The sequence below is a fragment of the Carcharhinus amblyrhynchos genome, chromosome 4 (assembly GCF_965287045.1).
Source record: "Carcharhinus amblyrhynchos chromosome 4, sCarAmb.v2.hapA, whole genome shotgun sequence".
NCBI lineage: Eukaryota > Metazoa > Chordata > Chondrichthyes > Carcharhiniformes > Carcharhinidae > Carcharhinus > Carcharhinus amblyrhynchos.
The window spans coordinates 140,347,055-140,367,504 of record NC_137327.1 but is presented as its reverse complement, the minus strand read 5'-3'; the positions used below and the strand labels follow the sequence as shown (position 1 = coordinate 140,367,504).

General features: G+C 45.1%; 1 protein-coding gene across 2 annotated transcripts in view; it reads right to left on the bottom strand.

The window, feature by feature from the left end:
- Positions 1-20,450, bottom strand: part of gpc4 (glypican 4) — a 195,649-nt gene that overhangs the window by 155,425 nt on the left and 19,774 nt on the right. Inside the window, exon 1 of one of the 2 annotated variants that reach the window (XM_080187978.1) lies at positions 18,510-18,542. The exons of the other annotated variant lie outside the window; for it this stretch is intronic. Coding sequence (XP_080044104.1) covers positions 18,510-18,516 — 7 coding nt within the window. The 5' untranslated portion in view covers positions 18,517-18,542. Of the gene's footprint in view, positions 1-18,509; positions 18,543-20,450 lie in introns of those variants that run through there. 2 annotated transcript variants of the gene reach the window in all.

The following is a 20,450-nucleotide window of genomic DNA, read 5'->3' as shown; positions in this document are numbered from 1 at the left end:
AGTAGTTTTCCTTTTTGATCTGTGCTGGTGTTACGTCACCCCGGTTGGGGGGGATGATAGTGAGGGTGAAAGTTAAGCTCTATAACCAAATTCAAATTCACTGCAAAATATGCGAATCAGGCTTCTGCCCTTCCTGGGCATGAACCTAATCAAGTCATGGGAGGGGAAGCTCACATACTGAAATCTCCCTAATGCAAATTCCATTTTGATTTGATTTATTGTCATATGCATTAGTATACAGTGAAAAGTATTGTTTCTTGCGCGCTATACAGATAAAGCATACTGTTCATAGAGAAGGGAGAGGGTGCAGAATGTAGTGTTACAGTAATAGCTAGGATGTAGAGAAAGACTAATGTAATCTTGGCTATCGTAGCCAAGTTCTGCATACATGAGGATGGCCTCATCCGGGATCTTGGGTTCATGTCACACTATCTGTAACCTCCACGATTTGCCCAGACCTGCAAAATCTCACTAACTGTCCTGTCTGGAGACAATGCACATCTCTTTAACCTGTGCTTAACCCTCTCTCCACTCACACTGTCTGTACCTTTAAGACTTGATTAGCTGTAAAGGCTCACATTTCAATCATTATTCTGTAAATTGAGTTTGTGTCTTTATATGCCCTGTTTGTGAAAAGAACTCCCATTCACCTGACGAAGGGGCAGCACTTGCTATCAAATAAACCTGTTGGACTTTAACCTGGTGCTCTAAGACTTCTTACTTGGTTATAGAGGACAGTGAGTAGAGGGGGAAGTGTGTTTTTCAGAATAGAAACATAAAAACAGAAGATAGGAGCAGGAGGAGGCCATTTGGCCCTTCAAGCCTTCTCCACCATTCATTAAGATCTGGCTGATCATCCAACTCAATAGCCTAATCCCGCTTTCTCATCATAACGTTTGATCCCATTTGCTCCCAAGCACTATATCCAGCAGCCTCTTTAGTACGTTCAATGTTTTGGCATCAACTACTTCCTGTGGTAATGAATTCCACAGACTCACTACTCTTTGGGTGAAGAAATGTCTCCTCACCTCCATCCTAAATGGTCTACCCTGAATCCTCAGACTGTGACCCCTGGTTCTGTATTCTCCCACCATTGGGAACATCCTCCCTGCATCTATCATGTCTAGGCCTGTTAGAATTTTATAAATCTCTATGAGGTCCTCCATCATTCGTCTAAACTCCAGCAAAAACAATCCCAATCTAATCAATCTCTCCTCATACACCAGTACCACCATCCCCGGAATCAGCCTGGTAAACCTTCGCTGCACTCCCTCGAGAGCAAGAACATTCTTCCTCAGAAAAGACGACCAAAACTGTGCACAATACACTCGGTGTGGCCTCACCAAGGCCCCTGTATAATTGCGACAACACATCCCTGCTCCTGAACTTGAAAACTCTCACAATGAAGGCCAACATACCATTTGCCTTCTTTACCGCCTGCTGCACCTGCATGCTTACCTTCAGTGATTGGTGAACAAGGACACCCAGGTCCCGCTGCACACTCCCCTCTCCCAATTTACAACCATTCAGGAAGTAATCTGCCTTCTTGTTTTTAGTTTCAAACTAAACCACTTCACATTTACCCAAATTATCCTGCATCTGCCACTGATTTGCCCACTCATTCAATCTGTCCAGACCATTCTGAAGGATCTCTGCATCCTCGTCACAGTTCACCCTCACACCCAACTTAGTATCATCTGCAAATTTTGAGATGTTACATTTTGTTCCCTTATCCAAATCATTAATATGTATTGTGAATAGCTTGGGTTCCAGCACCAATCCCTGTGGCACCCCACAGTTACAGCCTGCCAATTTGAAAAGCACCCATTAATTCCTTCTCCTTGTTTCCTCCCTCTAAACCAGTTTTCTATCCATCTCAATAAACTTCCTCCAATCCCATGCACTTTAATCTTGCATGATAATCCCTTTTGCAGAACTTCATCAAATGCTTTCTGAAAGTCCAAGTATACTACATCTACTGGTTCCCCCTTACCAGCTCAAATAGTTACTTGGAGATCATTAGTTATGGAGATCTATAGCTAATCGTTTTCCGCAGGGATCAGTGCTGAGACCTCTGTCGTTTGTAGTATATATAAACGATCTTGAGGAAAATGTGGCTTGTCCGATTACTAAATTTGCGCATGGCACGAAGATTGGTGGAGTTGCTGATAGTGCTGAGGATTGTCAGAGGATACAACAGGATATGGATAGATTGGAGACTTGGGCCCAGAACTGGCAGATGGACTTGAATCTAGACAAATGTGAGGTGATGCATTTTGGAGGATCAAATTTAGGTGTGAATTATACTGTAAATGGCAGAACCCTTAGGAACATTTACAGAGGGATCTGGGCGTGCAGGTCCACAGTTCCCTAAATGTGGCAACAGAGGTGGCCAAGGTGATTAAGAAAGCTTATGGCGCGCTTGCCTTTATCAGCCAGAACAACTAAGTGCAGGAGTCGGGAAATCACGCTGCAGCTGTATAAAACCTTGGTTAGGCCGCACTTTGGAATAATGCATGCAGTTCTGGTCATCACATTATCAGAAGGATGTGGAAGCCTTGGAGGGGTTCTCCAAGATGCTGCCTGGTCTCTCAGGTGTTGGCTTTGGGAAAGGTTGAATAAACTAGAGGGCACAGCCTCAAGATAAGGAGGGCGGGGGCAGTTTAGAACGGAGTTGAGGAGGAACTCCTTCACTCAAAGGGTGGTGAATCTCTGGAATTCTCTGCCCGTTGAAGTGGTGGAGGCTACCTCGCTGAATATATTTAAGACGCGGGTAGATAGGTTTTTGGTAGGCAAGGGAATTAAGGGTTATGGGGAGAAAGTGGGAAAGTGGAACTGATCCACTTCAGATCAGCCATGATCTTATTGAATGGCGGGGCAGGCTCAAGGGGCTAGATGGCCTACTCCTGCTCCTATTTCTTATGTTCTTAAATTAGGATTGTTTTCACTGGAAAGAAAGAGACTGAGGGGAGACGAGACAGAGATCTACAAAATTGAGAGGTATAAAATTGGTGAATAGTCAGAGACTTTTTCCAAGAGTGTTAGTATCGATTACAAGGATCACAAGTTTAAGATGAGAGGAAGAAAGTTTAAGGTAAATGTGCGGGGCAAGTTTTTCATGCAGAGAGTGGTAGGTGCCTGGGACGAGCTGCCAGAGGATATGCTGGGAGCAGGCACATTATCAACATTTAAAATGCCTCTGGATGGGTACATGAATAGGGAGGGAATAGAGGGACAGAAGTCGAGTAAGGTTTTCTTTTGGCGAGCACATCATGATCAGCAGAGGCTTGGAGGGCCGAAGGGCTCGTTCATGTGCTGCACTTTGTTTGAGCTCTGACTCACTGGGGTAGTGTCATCAGCAAACATGAAAATTGAGTTGGAGAGGAATTTGACCACAGTCATTGGTGTAGAAGTAGTACAGCAAAAGGGCTGAGGGCACAGCCTTGCGGGGCACCAGTGTTGAGGATGATTATGGAAGAGGTGTTGTTGCCTTTCCTTATTGACTGCGGTCTATACTCAGGAGGTCGAGAATCCAGTCACAGAGGGAGGAACCGAGCCTCAGGCAATGGAATTTGGAGATGAGTTTTGTAGGAATAATGGTGTTGAAGGCTGAGCTGTAGTCAAAGTTGGACATGGGTGCCTTTGTTATCTAGGTGTTCCAGGGTTGAGCGTAGGGCCAGGGAGATGGCATCTGCTGTGGACCTGTTGCTATAATAGGCGAACTGTAGTGGATCCAGGCATTCCGGGAGGCCGGAATTGATTTGTGCCATGACTAACTGTTCAAAGCACTTCATAGAACGGAGTTGAGGAAGAACTTCTTCACTCAAAGGATGGTGAATCTCTGGAATTCTCTGCCCGTTGAAGTGGTGGAGGCGGCCTCGCTCAATATTTTTAAGATGCGGGTTGATGGGTTTTTGATGAGAGGGGATTAAGGGTTATGGGGAGAGGGTGGGAATGTGGAACTGAGCCACGACAGATCAGCCATGATCTTATTGAATGGCGGGGCAGGCTCGAAGGGCTGGATGGTCTACTCCTGCTCCTATTTCTTATGTTCTTATAACGATGGATGTCAGAGCCAGTGGGCGATAGTCATTAAGGCACACTGCTTGGTTTTTTTTGGTACCGGGATGTAAAGAGAGGTTAAAGATTTCTGCGAATAACCCTGCCAGCTGGTATGCACACGATCTGAGTGCTTATCCAGATACCCCATCCGAGCCAGCTGTTTCCTGTGGGTTGACTTTCAAGGAGGCTGCTCTGACATTTGCGATGGTGAATTCAGATATAGGTCTGTCCAAGGCTTCTGGGGCGGAGAGCGTGCTCTTGCTCAAAATGGGCAGATAATGCAATTGAGCTCATTAGGAAGGGGTGCCTTGGTGCCAGCGATTTTACATGCCTTCATCTTGTGGCTTGTTATGTCTTGCAGACCTTGTCATAGTTGGCAGGGGTTTGTGTAGCTAACCTAGGACTCTAGTTTAGTCCAGTACTGTCATTTGGCATCTCTGATGGATCTCTTTAGATTGTAACTGGATTTCTTGCATTGGTCAGGGTCGCCTGACTTGAATGCCCCAGACCTGGACTTCAGCAAGCAGTGGGTATCCTTGTTCACCCATTATTTCTGGTTGGGAAACACACGGATTTGTTTCTTTGGCACACAGTCTTCTACATGCTTATAAATGAAGTCAGTTACTGTCGTGGCTTACTTGCTCAGGCTGGTCGCAGAGTCTTTAACCACTGACCAATCCACTGACTCGAAGCAGTCCTGTAGGAGATCGTCCGATTCCTCAGACCAAGATTGCATGACGTTCTTTGAGGGATTCTCCTGTTTCAGTTTTTTCTTATAGGCCAGGAGCAGGAGCACAGCTTTGTGATCTGATTTGCCAAAGTGTGGGCGGGCAATAAAGTGGTAGGCATGTTTGATATTTGTGTGGCAGTGGGCAAGACCATTCAGGCCTCTGGTGGAACAGGAGACACGTAGGTGCTATTGGTAGAATGCTCTAGTCCTTGGCCTGATTGGGCCTCTCCCATGATATAGCAGCCATTCAAGATTTGTGATAACAGCCACTAGGTCGCAGTGTTTTTGTTGAGACTATGCGTTTGACAAAGACTCGCATAAGGGAATATAGTGCAAGATTAAAGCGCATGGGATTGGAGGAAGTATATTGAGATGGATAAAAAAAACTGGTTGGCTAGGTGCTGTTCAAAGTAACAGGCAGTAACTAGTGGGGGTGCCACAGGGATTGGTGCTGAGATGCCAGCTATTCACAACATATATTAATGATTTGCATGAGGAACAAAATGTAACATCTCAAAGTTTGCAGATGATACTAAGTTGGGTGGGAGAGTGAACCGTGATGAGGATACAGAGATTCTTCAGAATGATCTGGACAGATTGGGTGAGTGGGCTAATCATTGGTTGATGCAATCTAATTTGGATAAATGTGAAGTTATTCACTTTGGAAGCAAAAACGAGAAGGTAGATTACTACCACAATGGTTGTAAATTGGGAGAGGGGAGTGCAGCGGGACCTGGGTGTCCTTGTGCACAAGTCACTGAAGCTAAGCATGCAGGTGCAGCAGGCGGTAAAGGCGGCAAATGGCATGGTGGCCTTCATTGCGAGGTTTCAAGTAGAACAAAGAACAAAGAAAATTACAGCACAGGCAGAGGCCCTTCGGCCCTCCAAGCCTGCACCGACCATACTGCCCAACTTAACTAAAATCCCATACTCTTCCGGGGACCATATCCCTCCATTCCCATCCTTTTCACATACTTGTCGAGATGCCCCTTAAAAGTCACTAACGTATCCGCTTCCACTACCTAACCCGGCAACAAGTTCTAGGCACCCACTACTCTCTGCGTAAAAAATCTGCCTCGTATGTTTCCTTTAAACCTTGCCCTCACACCTTAAACCTGTGCCCCTGAGCAATTGACTCTTCCACCCTGGGAGAAAGCTTCTGACTATCCACTCTGTCCATGCCTCTCAATCTTGTAGACTTCTATCAGGTCTCCCCTCAACTTCCATCACTCCAGTGTGAACAAATTAAGTTTCTCCAATCTCTCTTCATAGCTAATGCCCTCCATACCAGGCAACATCCTGGTAAATCTTTTCTGTACCCTCTCCGAAGCCTCCACATCTTTCTGGTAGTGTGGTGACCAGAATTGAACACTATATTCCAAGTGCGGACTAACTAAGGTTCTATAAAGCATCAGCACGACTTGCCAATTTGTGAACTCAACACGCCGGCCGATGAAGGCAAGCATGCCGTATGCCTTCTTGACTACCTTCTCCACCTGCATTGCTACTTTCAGTGACCTGTGTACCTGTACACCCAGATCCCTTTGCCCACCAATACTCGTAAGGTTTCTGCCATTTACTGTATATTTCCTATCTGTATTAGACCTTCCAAAATGCATTACCTCACATCTATCCGGATTAACCTCCACCTCTCCATCCAAGTCTCCAACTGTCCTGTTGTATCCTGCTATATCCTCTGATGGTCCTCATCACTATCCGCAAATCCACCAACCTGTGTGTCATCCGCAAACTTACTAATCAATCCAGTTACATTTTCCCCCACATCATTTATAGATATTACCAACAGGAAAGGTCCCAGCACTGATCCCTGAGGAACACCACTTGTCACAACCCTCCATTCAGAAACACATCCTTCCACTGCTACCTTCTGTCTTCTTTGACCGAGCCAGTTTTGTATCCAGTGCAAGAGCAGGGACGTGTTGTTGCAGTTACACAACACCTTGGCGAGGCCACAACTAGAGCACTGTGCACAATTTTGGTCTCTTTTTCTGAGAAAGGATAGAACATACAACACTACAGCACAAACAGGCCCTTCTGCCCACAAGTTGCGCTGATCATATCCCTACCTACCAGGCCTACCGATAACCCTCAATCCCAATAAATCCCGTGTAATTATCCAGAAGTCTCTTGAAAGACCGCAACGAGTTTGCCTCCACCACCACCAGCCGATTCCACTCGCTCACCACCCTCTGAGTGAAAAACTTACCCCTGACATCTCCTCTGTACCTACTCCCCAGCACCTTAAACCTGTGACCTCTCACAGCGACCATTTCAGCCCTGGGGAATAGCCTCCGAGAATCCACCCTATCTATACCTCTCAACATCTTATAAACCTCTATCAGGTCGCCTCTCAACCTTCATCTCTCCAAGGAGAAAAGACCGAGCTCCCTCAACCCATCCTCATAGGGCATGCCACCCAATCCAGGCAACATCCTTGTAAATCCCCTCTGCACCCTTTCAATAGCTTCCACATCTTAAATGTTTTTTCTCTCAAGGGATTGCAGCGAAGGTTTACCAGGCTGATTCTGGGCATGGCAGGACTGATGTATGAGGAGAGATTGACTAGATTAGGATTGTTTTCGCTGGAGTGCAGACAAATGAGGGGGAAATCTCAGAGACTTATAAAATTCTAACAGGATTAGACAGGGAAGATGCAGGGAGGATGTTCTCAATGGTGGGAAAATCCAGTAAGAAGTCTCACAATGCCAGGTTAAAGTCCAACAGGTTTATTTGGTAGCACAAACCACTAGCTTTCAGAGCGCTTCTCCTTCATTAGGTAAGTGGGAGTTCTGGTCACAAACAGGGCATATAAAGACAAACTCAACTTACAAAGTAATGCTTAGAATGCAAGCCTTTATAGGTAATCAAGTCTTAAAGGTACAGACAGACAATGTGAGTGGAGAGAGGGTTAAGCACAGGTCAAAGAAATGTGTATTGTCTCCAGTCGGGACAGTTAGTGAGATTCTGCAAGCCCAGGCAAGTCATGGGAGTTACAGACAGTGACAAGAACCCAAGATCCCAGTTGAGGCCGTCCTCATGTGTGCAGAACTTGGCTATCAGTCTCTACTCAGCCATCACCATACTGAACAGAACGGATTACTGCAAAGAAGTGTACCAACAACTGAATAACCAGGAAAACTACAGACAGTTACCTGCAGATCCGACCAAAAAACACACCTATCAACTCAATAGACTGATCAAGACCTTTGATCTGGACCTCCCGAGCACCCTCTGTGCTCTCATCCCATGTACTCACCGCATTGGAGATCTCTACTGCCTCCCGAAGATACACAAGGCAAACACACCCAGCCGTCCCATTGTATCGGGCAATGGGACCCTGTGCGAGAACCTCTTCGGCTACGTCAAGGGCATCCTGAAACCCATTGTACAAAGAACCTTGAGCCTTTGTCGGATGCTACGGACTTCTACAGAAACTCAGCACACATGGAGCAGTTGAACCAGGAGACTCCTGGTCACAATGGATATCTTGGCACTCTACACCAGCATCCCCCACGATGATGGCATTGCTGCAACTGCCTCAGTACTCAATGCCGACAACTACCAATCTCCAGATGCAATTTTACAACTCATCCACTTCATCCTGGACCACAATATTTTCACCTTCAACAACCAGTTCTTCATCCAAACACACACAACAGCCATGGGAACTAAATTCGCATCTCAATATGCTAACATCTTCATGCACAGGTTTGAACAAGACTTCTCCATCACACAGGACCTTCAACTGATTCTAAACATTAGATACATCGATGACATTTTCTTCCTTTGGACTCATGGTGAACAATCACTGAAACAATTATACGATGACATCAACAAGTCCATTCCACAAATCAGACTCCATGTACTGCTCAGAGAACATAGAACACTTCAACACAAACAGGCCCTTCAGCCCACAAGTTGCACTGATCATATCCATACCTACTAGGCCTACCTATAACCCTCAATCTTACGAAGTCCCATGTAGTCATCCAGAAGTCTCTTAAAAAACCCCGACGAGTTCACCTCCACCACCACCGCCGGCAGCCAATTCCACTCACCCACCACCCTCAGTGAAAAACTTACCCCTGACATCTCCTATTGAAAGGGTACAGAGGAGATTTACAAGGATGTTGCCTGGACTGGGAGGCATGCCTTATGAAGTTAGGTTGAGGGAGCTGGGACTCTTTTCCCTGGAGAGACGAAGGTTGAGAGGCGACCTGATAGAGGTTTATAAAATGTTGAGAGGAATAGATAGGGTGGATTCTCAGAGGCTATTTCCCCGGGTTGAAATGGTCGCTACGAGAGGACACAGATTTAAGGTGCGGGGAGGAAAGTACAGAAGTGATGTTAGGGGTAAGTTTTTCACTCAGAGGGTGGTGAGTGAATGGAATCGGCTGCCGTCGGTGGTGGTGGAGGCGAACTCGCTGGGGTCTTTTAAAAGACTTCTGGATGAGTATATGGGGTTTAATGGGATTGGGGGTTATAGATAGGTCTATAGATTGGTAGGTGTTGATGTGATCGGTGCAACTCGTGGGCCTGTTTGTGCTGTTTGTGCTGTGTATGTTCTCCTCTGTACCTGCTCCCCACCACCTTAAACCTGTGTCCTCTCATAGCGACCATTTCAGCCCTGGGAAATAGCCTCTGAGAATCCACCCGATCTATACCTCTCAACATCTTATAAACCTCTACCAGGCCACCTCTCATCCTTCGTCTCTCCAGGGAGAAAAGACTGAGCTCACTCAACCTATCCTCATAAAGGCATGCCACCCAATCCAGGCAACATCCTTGTAAATCTCTTCTGCACCCTTTCAATAGCTTCCACATCTCTTCGGAATCGGCTGCATTCTTGGATACATGCATCTCCATCAAGGACGGTCACCTCAGCACTTCACTGTACCACAAGCCCACGGATAACCTCACGATGCTTCACTTCTCCAGCTTCCACCCTAACCACATTAGCAAGGCTATCCCCTACAGACAAGCCTTCTGTATACACAGGATCTGCTCAGGTGAGGAGGATCTCAGCAGACAACTACAGACGCTGAAAGATGCCCTCGTAAGAACAGGATATGGCACTCGACTCATCGATCGACAGTTCCAACGTGCCACAGCAAAAAACCACACCGACCTCTTCAGAAGACAAACACGCGACATGGCGGGCAGAGTACCCTTCGATTTTCCCCGGAGCGGAGAAACTACAAAGTCTTCTCCGGAGCCTTCATGTCATTGGCAAAGACGAGCACCTCGCCAAGGCCATCCCCTCAGCCCCACTTCTTGCCTTCAAACAACCACACAACCTCAAACAGACCATTGTCTGTAGCAAACTACCCAGCCTTCAGGAGAACAGTAGCCATGACACCACACAACCCTGCCACAGCAACCTCTGCAATAGATGTCATCATCTCACGTGAGAAAACCATCCACCAGGTACACGGTACATACTCTTGCAACTCGGCCAATGTTGTCTACCTGATACGCTGCAGGAAAGGATGTCCTGAAGCATGGTACATTGGGGAGACTATGCAGACGCTACGACAATGAACGAACACCGCTTGACAATCACCAGGCAACAGTGTTCTCTTCCTGTTGGGGAATACTTCAGTGGTCACTGGCATTCAGCCTCTGATCTCCGGATAAGCATTCTCCAAGGCAGCCTTCACAACACACAACACAGAATCGCTGAACAGAGACCGACAGCCAAGTTCCACACACAAGGGTGGCCTCAACTGGGATCTTGGGTTCGTGTCACACTATCTCTAATGCCCACGACTTGCCTGGGCCTTTGCAACATCTCACTAACTGTCCTGGCCGGAGACAATACACATCTCTTTAACCTGTGCTGAACCCTCTCTCCACTCACATTTTCTGTATCTTTAAGACTTGGTTACCTGTAAAGACTCGCATTCCAACCACTATTTTGTAAATTGAGTTTCTGTCTTTATATGCCCTGTTTGTGAACAGAACTCCCATTTACCCGATGAAGAGGCAGTGCTCTGAAAGCTAGTGGTTCGTGCTACCAAATAAACTTGTTGCACTTTAACCTGGTGTTGTGAGACTTCTTACTGTGTATACCCCAGTCCAACACTGGCATCTCCACATCAGGGAAAGTCAGAACCAGGGGTCACAGTCTGAGGATTCAGGGTAGACCATTTAGGATGGAGCAGAGGAGACATTCCTTCACCCAAAAAGTAGCGAGCCTGTGGAATTCATTATTACTGGAAGTTGCTAATGCCAAAACATTGCATGTATTCAAGAGGTGTCTAGATATAGCACTTGGAACGAATGGGATCAAAGATTATGGGCAAAAAGCAGGATTAGGCTATTGAGTTGATGATCTGCCATCGTAATGAATGGTGGAGAAGGCCAGAAGGGCCAACCGGCCTCCTCCTGCTTCTCTCTTCTATGTTTCTATGACTCACTTTGAAAAACCACAGCATAATAGATTTAGTCTGGGAAGTCAATGATTGTACTTGTTTTAATGCAATTTCTTGGTTTGATAATATTTCCTGGATTTTATTTTAAGTTTATTTATTAGTGTCACAAGTAGGCATACATTAACATTGCAATCAAGTTACTGTGAAAATCCTTCAGTCGCCACACTCTGATGCCTGTTCAGGGACACCAAGGGAGAATTTAGCACGGCCAATGCATCTAAACAGCACATCTTTCAGATTGTGGGAGAAAACTCACGCAGACAAGGGGAAAACATACAATCTCCACACAGTCAGTGCAAACCCAGGTCCCTGCCACTGTGAGACAACAGTGCTAACCCCTGTGCCACCCTAAATAATGGTTTGTGGTTAAGAATCTAGAAGTTCTGTTGCCAGAAAGGATAGTTTAATGACATTTTGGACGTTACTTTTTCAGGTTTTTGTAACTGTACCTTTTATCGTGTGTTCAAGTTTTAACTTTTCTTTACTTAAGATTTTGTGTTTCAAATTTTAAAATTTATCGCCAGAATCCTGTGCTTTTGTGTTCAACAATAATGCCTCTTCACTTCTACAACATGAAAAAAAAGTTGTGATCAGCTGAGACAGATTTCAATCTGAGATCCGGCCTGCTCAGCAATGAAAACAGCTGCAATCAGAACACTTTCACCACTCACTGAAATCACCAAGCAAGCCACTCAGTTCAAGAACAATTATTGATTGCCAGCGATACCCACATCCCATAAAAAAATAAATTAAGTTGCCATGGTTGGATTTGAATTCATGATCCGTGAATTATTTGTCTGGACTTCTGGGTTCCTCACACAAAGACATAACCGCAACACTACTGCAGCTAGAAGTTTATAAATGAACGGGCTTCAGTACCATCGATAGTCCAGTAGCTTCGTAGCATTCATACATGGTCAACTCGCTTTGCTACTAAAAGCTTTTACCTCTCTGGCCTCCACCAACACGTCCAAGATCAATTATTTAAAGTTAGTGCTACGTCGATGGGTGGGGCTTTTACAGGGATGGCCACTGAGACACCACGACTAAGTTTCCAATATTTATTGCTATCTTCAGTGCACTTCACAAGAGTCCCAACAGTTGTTGTAAAATGCGCCTAGAGTCCCAACAGAGTCAGTTGTAAATGCGCCTAGTTTGGGGGCGTTTAAGAGATCCGTGGATAGGTTTATGGACGGAAAGGGATTGGTTTAGGTTAGAGGGTCATTGCTTTTTAATTGGTCGGCGCAACATCTGGGCCGAACGGCCTGTTCTGCGCTGTAATGTTCTATGTTCTAACATACATAACAATTCATGAAAAGGAAACTAAAGAACAGGAAGGAGAAAGACACTGCTGTGAATACTAATGATATGGTACAATTTCTAAAGTCTCACATTTAGATTGCAGCATACAGTAATAACCCAAACCCAGCCATCTGAAGCAAAAATAGTCCTTAATGAAGTCCAATGATTCTTCTCTACAACAGTTAGCAGTTTATTAAACAACCCATCTGAGCCAAACCACCGTCTGTGCTGCAGGATCGAGAAACACCAAAGAAAACAGAATGATTAAATTCAAGCTGTTTTTCCTTCACAGTCATGGTGGTGGAATTAGGATGGGCTGCATATTTTCAGCAAAGGGGAAACAGCCGACTAAATGCCAACATTTCATGAAGACAGATTTTCACACTGTTATGGAATGCAGATTTCAAAGTTTTGGAATACAGAGAACAAGACTGTGTGCCAACACTCTGTATAAAGTACACGTTCCACCCTGTCTACTGGGATCCCTAGACGGCTGAAGTCTCCCACTGAAAAAATTAAATTTGGAATCTTTTCACGACACCTAAGGAAAGCAATTGGGGCATAAATTAAATATTTTCAAAATGGTGAAAGATTGAAAATGGAAATTTGTTTATATTGGACAAGAAATTGCTAACAAAGAACAGGCCCTAATCTGCAGACTGGCTATGTGGAGAAAAGGATTGAGTGTTATCATTGGAAGAAGAATGAAATAAAAGTTTTTCAACAGAGGGAAGGCTTTATTGCAAGTGACAACTGAAGGAAACATTTCATTATAGGAACAGTATTCAGGGAGTAATATAAAAGCAGACAGAGAAGATCAGAGAAATAGGACAAGTGCGAGCGACGAGGGCAGAGGGAATGTGCAGCTGTCAAACTGGTTATTGGGGGTGGGGAGAACAAACCAAAAGATACCAATGAGAAATGGCACAAGTCGAGTTCAGTCATCAAGTGAACACAACGTCGGAATGAGGCAAGTCAGTCTTCTGAGCCACGTAACAGTCTGGTGTCAATTTAAACATCTGAAACTGAGCATCATCCTATTACAGCACAGTTTCACAACAAGTTCACAGGTTTTCATAATAATTAGCAAGTTTCTGCTTCCCTTCTGTTCATGACTTGTTCTTCCTCCCACAAATGTTTACATAGAAACCAGAAACTATTTGGCCCTTAACATAAGAACATAAGAACTAGGAACAGGAGTGGGCCATCTGGCCCCTCGAGCCTGCTCCACCATTCAACAAAGACCATGGCTGATCATTTCATGGACTCAGCTCCACTTACCTCACCATAACCCTTAATTCCATTGCTGTTCCAAAATTTATCTATCCTTGCCTTAAAAACATGCAACAAGATAGCATCAACTGCTTCAACGGGCAGCGAATTCCACAGATTCACAACCCTTTGGTGAAGAATGTTCATTCTCAATCCAGTCCGAACTCTGCTTCCCCTTTATTTTGAGGCTATGCCCCCTAGTTCTATTTCATCTGCCAGTGGAAACAACTTCCCTGCTTCTATCTTATCTATTCCCTACATAATTTTATATGATCTCCCCTCATTCTTCTGAATTCCAATGAGTATAGCCCCAGTCTACCCAGTCTCTCCTCATGAGCCAACCCTCTCAACTCCAGAATAAACCGAGTGAATCTCCTCTGCACCCCCTCCAGTGTCAGTATATCCTTTCTCAAGTAAGGAGGACAAAACTGTACACAGTACCCCAGGTGTGGCCTCACCAGCACCATATGCCACTGCAACATAATCTCACTGTTTTTAAACTCCATCTCTCCAGCAATGAAGGATAAAATTCCATTTACCTTCTTAATTCTGGAAATTATAGACCAGTGAGTCTAACCTCAGTAACTGGTGAGTTGATGGAGAAGATCCTGAGAGGCAACATTTACGAACATTTAGAACATAGAACATTACAGCGCAGAACAGGCCCTTCGGCCCACGATGTTGCGCCGACCAGCTTTTTAAAAAAAAACAACACTAACCCACTAATCTAAACCAATCCCATTTCGTCCATAAACCTATCCACAGATCTCTTAAACGCCCCCAAACTAGGCGCATTTACAACTGCAGCTGGCAGGGCATTCCAGTCCCTCACCACCCTCTGGGTAAAGAACCTACCCCTGACATCAGTCCTATAACTACCCCCCCTTAATTTAAAGCCGTGCCCCCTCGTGCTAGATTTCTCCATCCGAGGAAAAAGGCTATCACTATCCACCCTGTCTAAACCTCTAATCATCTTATATGTTTCAATAAGATCCCCTCTTAGCCACCTTCTTTCCAGCGAAAACAACCCCAAATCTCTCAGTCTCTCCTCATAGGATCTCCCCTCCATACCAGGCAACATCCTGGTAAACCTCCTCTGCACCCTCTCCAAAGCCTCTACATCCTTCCTGTAATGTGGGGACCAGAACTGCACACAATACTCCAAGTGCGGCCGCACCAGAGTTGTGTACAGTTGCATCATGACGCTGCGACTCCTAAATTCAATCCCCCTACCAATAAACGCCAAGACACCATATGCCTTCTTAACAACCTTATCTACTTGATTCCCAACTTTCAGGGATCTATGTACACATACACCTAGATCCCTCTGCTCCTCCACACTATTCAAAGTCCTCCCGTTAGCCCTATACTCAACACATCTGTTATTCCTACCGAAATGAATTACCTCACACTTCTCCACATTAAACTCCATCCGCCACCTCGCGGCCCAGCTCTGCAACCTTTCTAAGTCACCCTGCAAACTATGACACCCTTCCTCACAATCTACCACACCTCCGACTTTGGTGTCATCAGCAAACTTACTAATCTACCCAACTATACCCTCATCCAGATCATTAATAAAAATTACAAACAGCAGTGGCCCCAAAACAGATCCCTGAGGCACACCACTCGTAACTGAACTCCATGATGAATATTTACCATCAACCACCACCCTCTGTCTCCTATCTGCTAGCCAATTCCTGATCCAATTACCTAGATCACCCCCAATCCCATACATCTGCATTTTCTGCAGAAGCCTACCATGGTGAACCTTATCAAACGCCTTACTAAAATCCATATACACCACGTCAACTGCCTTACCCCTATCCACCTCTTTGGTCACTTTCTCAAAGAACTCGATAAGGTTAGTAAGGCACGACCTACCCGCTACAAAACCATGCTGACTGTCTCTAATCAATTCATTACTCTCCAAATAACTATAAATCCTGTCTCTAATAATCCTTTCCAAAACCTTTCCCACCACAGAAGTAAGACTCACCGGTCTATAATTCCCAGGGAAGTCTCTTCTCCCCTTCTTAAACAATGGGACAACATTTGCTGTCCTCCAATCTTCCGGTACTATACCAGAGACCAACGACGACCTGAAGATCAGAGCCAGAGGCTCCGCAATCACCTCTCTTGCCTCCCAGAGAATCCTAGGGTAAATCCCATCCGGACCAGGGGACTTATCTATTTTCAAACCCTCTAAAATATCCAGCACATCCCCCGTATCAACTACAATACTATCTATTTTACACCCCTGCACCCCAGTGTCCTCCTCAGCTACATTCATGTCTCCTTGCGTGAACACCGAAGAGAAATATTGGTTCAACGCCTCTCCAATCTCCTCCGGTTCCACACACAACTTCCCTCTACTGTCTGTAACTGGCCCTAATCTTGCCCTAACCAACCTTCTTGGAGAGACTCTCAGCTGCCCTGCAGGGCAACAAGTGATGGGCAATAAATGCCGGCCAGCCAGTAATGCCCATGATTAAGAAAAGTCAGCACGGCTTTATCAAAGGCAGATCATGCCTTACGAGCCTGGTTGAATTTTTTGAAGATGGGACTAAACACATTGCTGAAGGAAGAGCAATAGATGTAGTATATATGGACTTCAGCAAAGCATTTGATAGGATGCCCCATGCAAGACTTATTGAGAAAGTAAGGGGGCATGGGATCCAAGAGAACATTGCTTTGTGGATCCAGAACCGGCTTGCCCACAGGAGGCAAAGAGTGGTTATAGATGGGTCGTATTCTGCATGGAGGTCGGTCACCAGTGGAGTGCCCCAGGGATCTGTTCTGGGATCCTTATTCTTTGTGATTTTTATAAATGACCTGAATGAGGAAGTGGAGGGATGGGTTGGTAAGTTTGCTGATGACACAAAGGTTGGAGGTGTTGTGGATAGTGTGCAGGGATGTCAGAAGTTGCAGTGAGACATTGATAGGATGCAAGACTGGGCGGAGAAGTGGCAGATGGAGTTCAATAAGTGTTAAGTGGTTCATTTTGGCAGGTCAAATAGGATGGCAGAATATAATATTAATGGCAGGGCTCTTGGCAGTGTGGAAGACCACACTGGGGTCCGAGTTCATAGGACGCTTAAAGCAGCTGTGCAGGTTGAAGCTATGGTTAAGAAGGTGTATGGCAGCCTTCATCAGTTGAGGAATTGAATTTAGGAGTCGAGAGGTAATGTTGCAGCTGTATAGGACCCTGGTCAGATCCCACTTGGAGTACTGTGCTTAGTTCTGGTCGCCTCATTACAGGTAGGAAGTGGAGGCCATAGAAAGGGTGCAAAGGAGATTTACAAGGATGTTGCCTGGATTGGGGAGCATGCCTTCCGAGGATAGGTTGAGGGAGCTCTGCCTTTTCTCCTTGGAGCAACAAAAGGATGAGGGGGTGACTTGATAGAGGTGTACAAGATGTTGAGAGGTATTGATCGGGTGGATTCTCAGAGGCTTTTTCCCAGGGCTGAAATGGTTGCCACAAGAGGACACAGGTTTAAGGTACTGGGGCGTAGGTACAGAGGAGATAAAGGGTAAGTTTTTCACTCAGAGAATGGCGGGTGCGTGGCACGGGCTGCCTGCAACGGTGGTGGAGGCGGATTCTACATGGAACTTGGTAAGATAGATAAGCCTAGTAACCTCTAAGGTAGGGTCATGTTTGGCACAACTTTGTGGGCTGAAGGGCCTGTATTGTTCTGTAGTTTTTCTATGTTTCTAATTGCCTGGTGTACCTGAAAACCAACTTTTTGTGATTCATGCACAAGGACAATTAGGTCTCACCGCACAGCAGCATGCTGCTTTTTTTACTATTTAAATAATAGTCTATTTTGCTGTTATTCCTATCAAAATGGATGACCTCACATTGACCAACACTGTGCCCCATCTGCCAGACCCTCGCCCACTCACTTTAGACTACCTATATCCCTTTGAAGACTTTCAGCGTCCTCTGCACACTTTGTTCTGCCACTCATCTTAGTGCCATCTGAATTTTGACACGCCACACTTGGTCCCCAGCTCCAAATCATCTATGTAAATCATAAACAATTGCAGTCCCAATACTAGTCACGAATTGCCAGCCAGAAAAATGCCCATTAACCCCCACTCTTTGCTTGCTAATAGTTAGTCTATCCTCTCTCCACGCTAATAAATTGCCCGTAACACTGCGCACTTTTTATCTTACGTAGCAGTCTTTGGTGCGCCACCTTGTCAAATGTCTTCTGGAAATCCAGGTACACCACATACAAAGGTTCCCCATTGTCCACCACGCACACAATGTTCTCAAAGCATTCCATTAAATTAGTCAAACATGATCTGCCCTTCATGAACCCATGTTGCATCTTACCAATGGGACATTGATTTCCAGGTGTCTCACTATTTCTTCCTTGATGATAGATTCAAGCATTTTCCCTACTACAGAAGTTAAGCTAACCGGCCGATAGTTACCTGCCTTTTGTCTACCTCCTTTTTTAAACAGTGAAGTCACATTTACTGTTTTCCAATCTGCGGGAACCACCCCAGAGTCCAGCGAATTTTGGTAAATTACCACTAGTGCATTTGCTATTTTTCCAGCCATCTCTTTTAGTACCCTGGGATGCATTCCATCCGGGCCAAAAGACTTGACTAATTTAGCTCCATTAGCATTCTCAACACTACCTCTTTAGTGATAATGATAGGTTCTAGGTCCTCACCAGTCATAGGCTTCTTGTCATCAATTTTTTGCACGTTATTTGTGTCTTCCACTGTGAAGGCCAAAACAAAATACCTGTCCAATGCATCAGCCATTTTCTCATTTCCAGTTATTACATCCCCCTTTTCATCCTCTAAAGCAGGGGTCTCCAAACTTTTCAGTACGAGGACCACATCATATGTTTTACACATTTTTGCATGCCAAAAAAAGGTACTAAAGTTAGGGGGTTACTTTTCTAATAGTTATTTTTCTAAAACAGGTGCCAAATAATTTTAAATTCATTGCGATTGGTGACTGCATTACAGCAGCACACAGCAATTTGCTACAGCAGATGTCAGTCACAATGTGGGTGTTGCGCTGAGCATATCGCTCTATGATTGGTCCGAATTACCGTCGCCATTATCATTCTTGCTCATTTCAGACGGACAGAGTTTACAGATTGGATAAAGCAGCTGTCACTCAGTCAATGCAGAGCGGCAATTGGATAACAGATCTCTCAATTGCTGATTCGCTTAATGAACTGTCAATCACAGGACAGCAGCTCTGATTGGACAATAGGCTGATAAAGGAGGCAGGGATTCCCACGGGTCCATTAGACACCGCGCGGAGTGGCAGCAAATGTCTGGCCTGTTGCTTCCGTCCCCGCATCTGGGTCCTGAGTCAGCGGCGGGGTTCCAGACGCTGGAACGTTTTTGTCAGGGGGAATCCCGTCCCGCGCCACTGGGTGCGAGCCAGATGTAGCCCGCAGGCCATAGTTTGGAGACCTCTGCTCTAAAGGATCAACATTTACTTTAGCCACTCTTTTTCATTTTAAATATTTGTAGAAACTATTGCTATCTGTTTTTATATTCTGAGCTAGTTTCCTCTCATAATTCACCTTACTTTTTTTTTTATACAGCTTCTTTCATGGCTTTCTCTTGATCTTTAAGGATTTCCCAACCCTCTAGGTTCCCATGAATCTTTGCCACTTTGTATGCATTTTCTTTCAATTTGATACCCTCCTTTATTTCCATAGATATCCATAGCTGATTACCTCTTTTTCTACAGTCCTTCCTTACCGCTGGTATATACTTTTGATGAGCACTGTGAAAAATTATTTTGAAAGTCCTCCACTGTTCCTCAATTATCTCACCATAACGTTTTTGCTCCCAGTCTACCTTAGCCAACGACTTCCTCACCCCATCGTAGTCTCCTTTGTTTAAGCACAAGACACTGGTATTGGATTTTACCTTCTCATGCTCCATCTGTACTTTAAACCATACTGTGATTGCTTCTTCCGAGAGGATCCCTAACTGTAAGATCATTAATTATTCCTGTCTCATTACACAGGACCACATTGAGGATAGCTTGCTCCCTCGTCGGTTCCATTGCATACTGTTCAAAGAAGCTAGCGCCGATTTGCACCTTGGAAGGACAAACCAAGGTAGGACATACAAGGTAAATGGTACGAAACTGAAGTGTGTAGTAGAACAGAGGGATCCGGGAAATCAGATATACAATTCCCTAAAAGTGGCATCACAGGTAGATAGGGTCGTAAAGAGTGCTTTTGGTACATTGGCCTTTAAAAATCAAAGTATTGTGTACAAGCGTTGGAATGTTACGGTGAGGTCGTATAATGATGTGGATATGCCGGCATTGGACTGGGGTAAATACAGTAAAAAGTCTGACAACACCAGGTTTAAGTCCAACTGATTTATTTGATAGTAAACTCACTAGCTTGAGGTCACCCTCTTCGTCAGGTGAATGGAGAGTTCTGGCCACAGACAGAGCATATGAAGCGCAGACAGTTTACAGATTACTGACTAGAATGCGAATCCTTACACCTAACCTGCTGTTCAAGTCCTAAAGTGGCCGACAATGTGAGTGGAAGGAGCACTGATCACAGGTTAAAGAGATGTGTATTGTCTCCAGACAGCACAGTAAGTGAGGTTTTGCAAACCCA